General features: G+C 60.3%; 1 protein-coding gene across 1 annotated transcript; it reads left to right on the top strand.

The window, feature by feature from the left end:
• The first annotated feature begins 1,711 nt into the window (after positions 1–1,711).
• Positions 1,712–7,923, top strand: LHX3 (LIM homeobox 3). Its single transcript, XM_032200404.1, has 6 exons — positions 1,712–1,781; positions 4,370–4,541; positions 5,165–5,367; positions 5,567–5,718; positions 5,808–5,979; positions 7,505–7,923. Exons 1-6 carry the CDS (start codon positions 1,712–1,714, stop codon positions 7,921–7,923), a joined length of 1,188 nt encoding a protein of 395 aa, XP_032056295.1.
• The last annotated feature ends 2,718 nt before the right edge of the window (positions 7,924–10,641 follow it).

The raw sequence follows: 10,641 nt of genomic DNA, 5'->3' as shown, positions 1-10,641 counted from the left end.
GACTGCGTGGGTCATCGCCTGCCCCCCTCATCCGCCCCCAGGAGCTGTTTGTGGCCGTGGGGGGTGTCGGGGAGCCCCCGTGCAGCTGGTGCCAGTGGTACCTGGTTGGACTCACTGCCATACCCAGCACTACTGGGGCACGGTACCAGCGATGCTCCGACAGCTCCATTCCTTCCCTGGCTGCACTCCAGCCTGGTGTACTAGGGTACTTTATTTGGGGACCCCAAATCCTGCTCCCCAAAACGTCTCCATGCTTTATCTTCCAACCCTATGGGACTGAGCTGTCCCCCAGGCTGGGATCTGTCCCCTGGCCGCACAGGTATCACTCTCCACAGCTCTGCACCACGCAGGAGCTGCAGGAGGGGAGTGGGTGGAAGGGATCCTGGCCCTCTGGGATGCCCGGGGACGGTGCGGGGCCGACGCGGGCCCTGCTCCCCGGCTGTCCCCACCGCTGGGCGAAAGTCCCCGTGCTGCCCTCCGGCAGGAACATATGTGTGCTCAGAGGCTCCCGCCCCTAAGCTGCTTTTATTAATTTGTAATCCCCTGCGAGCAGGAGGTAAAGGGATTCGGGGGATTAGCGGGCTCATAGTAACAACCACAATTATCAGCTCCGGCTGCCTGGGACAAGCAGCGCGCACGCACGCACCCACCGGGCTGCACACGGACACAGACACACGCACCCCCTGCATGCACACAAACACACACACACACACGTGTGTGCACACAAAAACATCCCCGGAATACAGCACAGAACCATCAGGGTTGGAGAAGACCTCCAAGATCATCCAAGCACGAGTGCAATGGCAGCAGACTCGGGCTCGCAGGGGCGCGCACAGCCGTGTGCAGACACAAACCCGCACACCCCCACGGGTACAGGGGCTGACACACGGCCCTGCACAGCCGAGCACAGCCTGGCACAGACACACGCAGGCTGTGTGTGGACACACGCACACCCACAAGTGCACGCAATTGCGTGTGTGCCCAGCCCTGCGCCGATGTGCACGCACCGTGGCTCTGCACATCTGGAGCCTGCACACGCGTGCACACAGAAATGCACAAATTTCACACACACAAATACCCAGGCACACACAAATGCGCACACACACAACTCCACGTCCTCCCCATCCTCAATTAACACAATTAACCTCTGCCAGCCGCAGGGCGCTGATCGCCACGGGTCAGACACGCGTCCTCTCCCCGCTCATTAACTAATTAGAGGAGGGGGCCGAACCCCCCAGCACCCCACGGCTGCCGTCGGGGGATGCCGGCGCCGCGGGGACAAACGAAATCCAGGCAGGGGAGCGGCGGGGGGGCTGCCAGCCCTGTGGGGGGGGGGGCTCCACCCGACGGGGGCTCCCTCGGGCCCCGACTGCAGCCCGGATCCCCCGCGGGGGCTTGGCGGGGGCCTTTTGGCACCTGGGGACGGCTGCTACCGGTGGCGACAGCCTTGAACACGCGTGGGACGTCCCCATTCCCCCCCCCCGGTCCCTCCTTCCCTCCCTCCCCGAGCTCTTTTGTGATGCTAAAGAGCCCCTCGGTGCACCGCGACCCAGCTGTGCCCGGCCCGACGGCTCGGTGCCGCCCCCGGCCCGCCCCCCCCGGCTCTCCCCGCTCCGCCCCGGGCGGCGGCCAAGCCCCCGGCGCTCCCCGCTCGGCTCCGCGCGGCTCCGCCACAAGCGCGCAGCCCCCGCGCACCTCGGACGGCGCCGCGATGCTGCTGGAGAGGGTCCGAGCCGGCTCGGAGAAGGCAGCGGAGCTCTGCCCCTTCCCGAGGAGCCCAGGTGAGGGGGGGGCCGCGCGGAGCCCCGCGGACACACCGGGAGCCACCGGGAGCCCACGGGATCCCCCGGTTCCGCGCACCCCCGGGGGCACCCACGGGACGCGCTGCGGGGAGCTGGGGGAGCCCCGACGGCACCGAGGGGGCCCAGCTCCGCCGCCCGCCGCCTCCGTTTCCCCGTGGTGTCCCCCGTGGGTCCCAGCCGCCCCCTCCCCAGGATCCCGTTTTGGTTCCTGGGTTCCTTCGGTTCATTCCCCGTTGCCGTCGGGTCCGTCCCGGCGGGGCTCAGCGGCCCCGCGCACCGCAGGAGATGCGGCACGAAACGGGGGGGGCTCCCTCCCGACCCTTCCTCCCCGGCGGCCGCCACCCCCTGCGCCAAATCCCCCGGCTCCGTCCCCCTCCGGAAAGGCTCCCGGTAATTCCTCCCGGACTCGCGTTTTTCCCCCCGCTTTAACGAACGGCGGAGACGTCGGGGCGGGAGGGAACGGGACCGCGCTCCCTCGGTGCGAGGGCTTCGAACGAAAGCGGGGAGGGGGCGAAACGGGGACCGGGACCGGGACCGGGACGAGGACTGGAACGGGGCCGGAGCCGTCGGGGCAGCGGCAGCGGGGCCGGGCAGCCCGGTAGCCCCCCGCCGTCGGGCCGCAGCCCCCGCTTAGCGCCCGCTCCGCCGCCCCGCGGCCTCCCCGCGGTCTCTGCGCGTTTGGCCCCGCGGGCAGGAGGCGAAAACCGGCGCGGGGCCAACCCCCGGGGGTAGGAACCGCACCGCAGCGCCGGCTCCCCGCGGGACGCCATGCCCGTAAATAGGGCCGGGGGCCGGGGAGGCAACGCCAGGGGCTCGGCGAGGCTCTGGGGGGGCTCGGGGGGCTGGGGGGGGGTCTCACCAAGCTGGGGTGCCGGGGCCGGGTGCGTGTCCGTTCGTGCCCCCGGTGCGCGGAGCCGCGCGGTGCTGTTTTCCCTCGGCAAAACCCTCGCTCGGCGGCACACAACGAAATCCGGGCACCGGCCGCCGCTGAACCCCCCCGGTGCCCCCCTCGGCGGTGCCCTCGAGCCCGGCTCGGCCCCCTGCCCGTCCCCAGCCCCGTCGGGGGGCGGCCCCGCCCGGCTTTCGTTTCCGAGCACCCCGGAGCTGTCGCCGTGCCCAGCCGGGAAGGGGCGGCGGGGCGGGGGGGGGTCGGGGTCGGGGACGGTGACAGGGACAGGGACGTGCCGCCGGCCCGGGGGGGTTAAATACGGCTCGCAGCGATGCCCGGCGGCACGGCGGGCACGGCCGGCGGCTGAAAATACCGCGCTGCGACCGCCTCCAGCCCCGGCACCGCGGGGGTGGCAGCGGCCGGGGGGGCTCCAGCGTCGCTGCGGTCCCGGGGGGCCGGGGAGGGTCTGGGGGGTGTAGGGGGGGGGGCAGCGCCCGGCTCCGAGCCCCGGCCGCGACGGGACGGGCGGCGACTGCGGAGATGCGGAAGATGCGCGGGGGGCTGCGCCCCGCCTGAGTGCGCCGAGCCGCCGGGGGCACCATGCAGCAGCGTAAGGGACGGGGACGGGGACGGGGACGGTGGCGGTGGCCGTGCCGGTGGCATCCCGGTCTCTCCGGGCAGCTCGGAGCCGGCTGCCGCCGCTGCCCGGATCGGAGCCGTTGCGGGAAATTTTTAGCTCGGGCGATTTTTGCTTTTTTTTTTTTTTTAAATATATATTTTTAAATTTTTATTCGGGCATATTTTGTGCGGGCATTTTTTGCTCGGTCGCGGCCGGGTGTTGCGGGGAGGATTCAGCCGTAAGGACATCTCCCCCACCCCGCTCCTGCCCGGCCGTACCGCTCCGTGCCGTTATCTCCGCGTACGGACCCCCCCCGTGGCCGCCTTTATCTGCATCTGCTCCGGGTGTTCCCCACGGCTGCACCTTTAGCGATGCAGCTCTATTTCTGTACCTCCGTATCTACATTTTACCCACCTGTGCCTAAATATCGATAGCCGTATATTTACGGCGATACCTCTGCACATTTTCATTTTCTATCTGCGTATCAGTTCATTTTCATCTCTCTCTACTTCTATCCTTATCCCTATCTCAGATATTTCTGTATCATCTTTACCGATATCTGCGGGGCGAGGAGACAATCCCGCTGCATTTTATTTTCAGTATAATTTTCGTTATTTTTATAGAAATTTTCTAGCCCACCCCGGCTAGGCTACCCCGCCGTTATTTGCAGGTGAAATTTTGAAGCGTAGGAAAAGAAAAGGAAAAAAAAAAAAAAAAAAGGAAAAGAAAAAAAAAAAAAAGGAAGAAAAAGAAAAAAACGGAATAACTGTGAGGAGACTCTCGGGCTTTTCGGCTCGGCCCGGGTTAATTCCTCCCACCACCCCCCCCCCGTCACCTCCCTTCTTATTTTCCCCGTCGCCCCCGGGCTCTTCGCAGAGGGAGCTCAGCTCAGGGCCGCTCGCACGGCGCCGCTCCAACGAAATTGAACGAAAAAGACATTTTTTCGTCCCGGAACCCGGCCGTCCCCAAAGGGGGGGACCCGGAGAGAACCGGGCCGGGGTCGGGAGGGGGGAAACGGGGCCGTGGGGGCGGCGGCTGACGGGGGGCTGCCTCCCGCAGAGATCCCGCTGTGCGCCGGCTGCAACCAGCACATCGTGGACAGGTTCATCCTCAAGGTCCTGGACCGGCACTGGCACAGCAAGTGCCTGAAATGCTCCGACTGCCAGACGCAGCTGGCCGAGAAGTGCTTCAGCCGCGGGGACGGCGTGTACTGCAAGGAGGACTTCTTCAAGTGCGTGGGGCCGGGGGGCAGAACCGAGGGGGCAGAAAACATCGAGGGGGCAGAAGCGAGGGGCAGGACCGAAGGGGAGGCACGGCGGGGGAGCCCCGAGGGGTAGGAGCCCCGAGGGGTAGCCCCGTGGTGTAGTAGCCCCGAGGGGGCGGTGGGGTAAGTGGAGGGGTAGCCCCGAGGGGTAGGAGCACCGAGGGGTAGTAACCCCGAGGGGTAGCCCCGAGGGGGCGGCACGGCGGGGGATAGCCCCGAGGGGTGGCAGCCCCGAGGTGTAGCAGCTCTGAGGGATGGTAGCTCCGAAGTGTAGTAGCCCCGAGGGGTGGTAGCCCCGGGGTGTAGTAGCTCTGAGATGTAGCAGCCCCAAGGTGTAGCATCCCCGAGGGGTGGTAGCCCCAAGGTGTAGCATCCCCGAGGGGTGGTAGCCCCAAGGTGTAGCATCCCCGAGGGGTGGTAGCCCCAAGGTGTAGCATCCCCGAGGGGTAGTATCCCCGAGGTGTAGTAGCCCCGAGGGGTAGTAGCCCCGCGGGGAGCAGCCCAGCCTTCGCCGTCCCGTCCCCCCCCCCCCTCTCCCCAGCCGCCTCCTCCGCTCTCAGCGGCCGCCGCTTGTCCCCCCCCCCGCCCAGGCGCTTCGGGACGAAGTGTGCCGCCTGCCAGCAGGGCATCCCCCCGACCCAGGTGGTGCGGAGGGCTCAGGACTTCGTGTACCACCTGCACTGCTTCGCCTGCATCGTCTGCAAGCGGCAGCTGGCCACCGGCGACGAGTTCTACCTCATGGAGGACAGCAGGCTGGTCTGCAAGGCCGACTACGAGACGGCCAAGCAGAGAGGTACCCCCCCCCCCCGTCCCTTCCCCTAAAACCCCGGGGGGCTGGGGAGGTCCGGCCAGGGCCCCCCCTGCCCGTCGGGAGCCGCGGGGAGGGAGCGGGGCCGGCGGCCGCTGCCGTCGGGGCGGGGGGCGTGGGGTGAAGCCGGGGGTCCCGGCTCCCCTCGGGGACCCGGCTGCTGATTTCACCCCCCCGTCGGCAGAGGCTGAATCGACGGCCAAGCGGCCCCGCACCACCATCACGGCCAAGCAGCTGGAGACCCTAAAAAACGCCTACAACAACTCGCCCAAGCCGGCGCGCCACGTCCGGGAGCAGCTCTCGTCGGAGACCGGGTTGGACATGCGGGTGGTGCAGGTGAGCCCCCGGGGATTTGGGGGGACACCTTGAGGTGGGAGGGGGGTCCCATCGGTGCGGAGCGAGCTGCCGGCCTGCCCTGCTCGCAGGTGTGGTTCCAGAACCGTCGGGCCAAGGAGAAGAGGCTGAAGAAGGATGCGGGGAGGCAGCGGTGGGGGCAGTACTTCAGGAACATGAAGCGCTCCCGGGGCGCCTCCAAGTCCGACAAGGACAGCATCCAGGAGGAGGGCCCCGACAGCGACGCCGAGGTCTCCTTCACAGGTTGGTCCCCGACGGGGCTTTGCTGTCTAGTTTCACCTTCCTTTTATTTATCCTGATGGCAATTTTCGGCTGGAATATGTGAAAGCAGGTTCCCCGGGTGGGAGAGGAGGGCTTTGGGGGAGAGGTGTTGAGCTCGGGGGCTGCCGTGGTGGGGGAATTGCGGGGTGCAGGACCCGTCCCCATGGGGGCTGCCTCCGGTGTGGGGAGAGCTCCTGGCTGGCGCTGGGGTGTCCGAGCTGCCCCCACACACAGACTTTCCGAGGGGGTCTTAGGAATTCAAATCCCGGAGCCCAGAAGCACCGAGCTGAAGCATCAGTAAAAGCATGTCGATTTTTTAAATCCTTAGAGGCAGTTTTATTCATGTGGCCACAAGTTTCCAGCTCCCACAGAACCGAGCAGCAGCTGCCCCCCTGCACAAAGGAGATGGCTTCATGGGGGAGGCTGGGGCTGCACGGCCCCATTTTTGGGGCAGACCACACCTGCTTTTGCTCTCACCTAGCCCGGCTGTCTCGCTGCAGGAGCAGGATTTGGCCCTGTGCTGGGAGCTGCTGCTGTGCCCAGGGGCTGCATCCTGCATGGCCCCAGCTTGTGCCCAGAGCAGCCCCAGCACCAGAGGGGCTCTGCTGAGGGTTTTTGGGCTGCGTTACTGCAGGGCTGAGCCATGAGCATCGCTCCCACGAGCCCAGGAGAGAAGCTGAGATGCAAACCTGTGCCCACCCGTCTGTAGGGCACGTGTGTTCCTGCTCACACAGCTCCGTGCTCCAGCTTCTCTTCTGCGTCCCTAAATACTGTTTGATTTTCAAGCCTGTGTATACACACTGCGCACCGGTGTCATTAAATATGAATATACTATAAATAATAACTAAAAAACGTTGAACAATTATTGATAGCTTGATGCCAGAAACAGGTTTGTATCCTAGGCAACAGAGCAGCTCTCGCCGTCCGTAAAACCCCTGATGAAAGCAAACAATTTTTGCTGGTAACTTAAAAAATATTTTTCAGAAGTATTCTGAAGTCATACAAATACATTTCATTAGCCTGTTCCTGAGCCAACAAATACTGCTGAGATTTAATAGGTTTTCATTTTATTTTTTTTTTCTGGGCAATGGAAAGTTTTTCTCGAGCTGGTGAGAGCTCAGGTAGCTCCTAAAAAAGGCAGCAAAATTCAAGATAAATCTCAAAGCCAAACAGAAACGCAGAAGTGAAAGATCTTGAACTCACACTGCCCTTCGAAGGATTATTTTTAAATCAGAGTCTTACATTTTAATATGTGCTTTTCGTGCTTTTCGTGCACATCTTTTAGATCCAAAATGTATTAGACATTTGTACTCAGACAAAATAATCCCGTGGCCTTCTACAGAGACCCGTCAGCAAGGACAGGAATAATAAGGAATTACAAGTAGCGAGCGTGGGGCTGCTCAGCTCCATCCATCTCATCCCTTTATACCTGGGGCTCGCGGAGCTGCCGTGCTGCTGCCAGTGGTGCCGGTGCTCTCCCAGTACAACCAGTGCGCTTCCCTTTCAGACGAGCCCTCCATGTCGGAGATGAGCCATTCCAACGGGATTTACAGCAACCTCAGCGAGGCGTCCCCGGCCCTGGGGAGGCAGGCTGGGACCAACGGGAGCTTTGCTCTGGATCACAGCGGCATCCCAGCTCAGGACCAGTACCACGACCTGCGCTCCAACAGCCCCTACGGGATACCCCAGTCACCAGCCTCCTTGCAAGCGCTGCCGGGCCACCAGCCTTTAATCTCCAGCTTGGTTTATCCCGACAACAGCCTGGGCATCATAGGACAAGGCGGACAGGGGGTGCCCCAGCCCATGAGGGTCCTGGCTGGGAACGGACCCAGCTCCGACCTCTCCACCGGCAGCAGCGGGGGGTACCCGGATTTTCCTGCCAGCCCGGCCTCGTGGCTGGACGAAGTCGACCACGCTCAGTTTTGATACAGGATCCAGCACCGTGCAGTGGGAAGGGGAAGGACCCGTCGCTCTCAAACGCCGTCTGCTCCCGGAGAAAAGGCAGGGACAGGCCGTGAGGCGGAGCGGGGCAGGAAGGCGCCGGCACGGCGAGCACCGACGGGCTTTCGGAGGCGGCCCGGCGGTGGGTCAGCAGCAGACGGCAGTCAAAGGGAGACCACGGCATAAGGGACGTCCAAACGAACTGGTCATTGTGTCTTTACTAAACACCAAGACTTGTGCTTTACATTTTTGATAGAAGGTATTTTGCTTTCTGTTGTCAGTGCATTCTCCAAAGCGAGGACTTGCTCCGTCACCCATCCACGCCGAAAACCTTTTTAAGAGAAAATAAAGTCCTCATCCACAGTAAAAGGTGTGACAATGTCTATATTTCTATAGGAGAAATGTTGATAGTGAATCACTTCAGAAACCCATGGTAGAAAACCTCTCTGTTCTTCCAGCAGATTTTTTAAAAGCGCGCCGATGCGGTATGTTTTGTTTTATTTCCAATTTACGTTCACTTTTCTAAAATGAAATGTTCTTTAATACGCCAATCGCTGATCAGCAACTCTTCTCCTTTGTAAAGTGAAGCTCATTTGTTAGCTCTGCTTCTCATCTTTTTAATTTGTAGATTCCTAGTTTAATTCTTCCAGATAAGCATTAAACTGCGAATAGCTGTATTTATTACCAAATAACTACACTTTTATCATGAGGGCAAGAGGTGTTTTTTCTTGGCCCGGGAACACCAGTGGCTCTGGGTTGTGAATTTCATGTTTTTCTTTAAAATCCCTTTGCAAGAGTTTTACTGCAAAGCGTCTCAGACTCGTCCTGATGTCTTGTTGCCAAATTCCTTCCCAGGAGGGCTCTGGGCAGGGGCCGGTGGCTCCGTTTCAGCCGCTCCTCATCGTGGCAAGTGCTCGCCTCCCTGGTGGCACTTCTCTGTCTGAGGCATTTGTGTCATCCCACAGATACGGCACGAGCCGACTGTGAGGAAGGGCAAGGCATTATGTATATTGTTACCTGTAAAAATGGTTGAATTTACTGTAGATGATGTGAACGTCCCGTGTCTTTTATTTATATTCTCGCTTTCTCTCTGATGATCAAATACTTCAAGACTACAAATAAATTTGTCAGCTAAGCTTTAAATAGTCTTCTGCTAAATTCATATCAAAAGTATCAATAGAGGTAAATACCACACCTGGAAATAAAAGGAAAAGCCCCCGAAACTTGAGGCTCTGATCCACCAAATGTCAAAGCGCACTCTTCCCAGCAATACAGCAGCAATCCCACTGATATAAAAATATTTTGATGAACAGAAACAAAAAATGATGGTTGTAGAGGCTGGCAGCCCATGGGAGATCCAAACAGCATTGCTTCCAGCCTCTCCCTGCCCCAGGAAGCTGGGGCACATTTGTGAGCAGCTCCGAGCGCTCACAGCCCAGGCGGCTCCGCAGGGGGCAGCCGGGCAGGGAAGCGCTGTGCTGTGCCCAGGGTTTGTGCCCCTTCCCTTAGCCTGCAGGAGCGGATGCAAAATATAGTTAGCCAGCAGTGCTGTGCGAGCGTCTCCCCTTACACACATCACATCTGAGAAGCAGCACGTCCAGCCTGTGCTCGCTGCGTGCTGTCACCTGCTGGGGCTGAGCTGTGACCCCCGCGATGCCCACGGCTGCTGCTGCTGCAGGGAGAGCTGCCAGCACACAGCTCCTGGGGGTTTGCTGCCACCGGGACTGGGGCTAAAGCACCCAAAGCACAACAGATTTAGAAGCAAAATTCACTCTTTTTGCACGAGACGCAGTCCAAGGGCTATGGGAAGGCAGGGAGAAACCCCACAGTGCAGCACTGTGTGGCTGCTGGTGTGAAACCCCTCGTGCCTCAGCTCCCAGGGGAAATCTCAGGTGGGTGATGCTGAAATCAGCCTCTGCCAGGCCTGAGGCTGGAGCTGGGCTCAGCAGCAGGGCTCGGGAGCTGCTCTCTGCCTGCACCAGCACCAGGGAGGGACAGGACAACTGTTGCTGCTAGCTCGGGGCCACATTGCAGGGACGTTTCTTACTGAACCATAAGAAGTAACCAGAAATTTATGGGATTTTAAAAATCAGATTACAAAGCTTCACCCAAGAAGAAAAGAGTTCTTGTTGTCAATAATTTTTTATTTTTTATTTTTTTTTCATTTTCTATTTCTCTGATCTAGAAACACCCCGTCCAAATCAGGCTAATTGTTTTGCGTTGAGACATTTGGCACTTAAAGTATAAATAATAATTTCCTAGAAAAGACTGACTTTGAAGAGAAGAAAACAAGAGCAGAAAGACAGAAATGTAGTCTAATTCAAGCTGATTATGCTGTTATAAAACCACTGTCTAGAGACTGTAGTTATCAAACAACTATTCTGTAGATTTTTTTTTCCTGGTTTCCCCCACAGCAAACACCCGACACTGTTCCCATCACTTGGGGAATTGCCTGGGGATGCCTGGATTTAAGAAAGGAAGAAATGCAAATTTCCCCCTGCTCCTTTGTGCTTTGCTGCACGGCAGAAGGGGCTGGAAGGTCCTGATGTTTGTGGTTGCCTGCACGCAGAGAGGAGCTCCCCGACCACCCCATCCCATCCTGTCCCATCCTGTCCCATAATGTCCTGTCCCGTCCCATCCCACAGGAGTCGGGGGTTGCTCTCCTTCCAGGGCTGAGGCCCAGGGGTGCCATTAATATAAATG

The sequence above is a fragment of the Aythya fuligula genome, chromosome 19 (genome assembly GCF_009819795.1).
Source record: "Aythya fuligula isolate bAytFul2 chromosome 19, bAytFul2.pri, whole genome shotgun sequence".
NCBI lineage: Eukaryota > Metazoa > Chordata > Aves > Anseriformes > Anatidae > Aythya > Aythya fuligula.
This window is presented reverse-complemented; position numbering and strand designations above follow the sequence as displayed.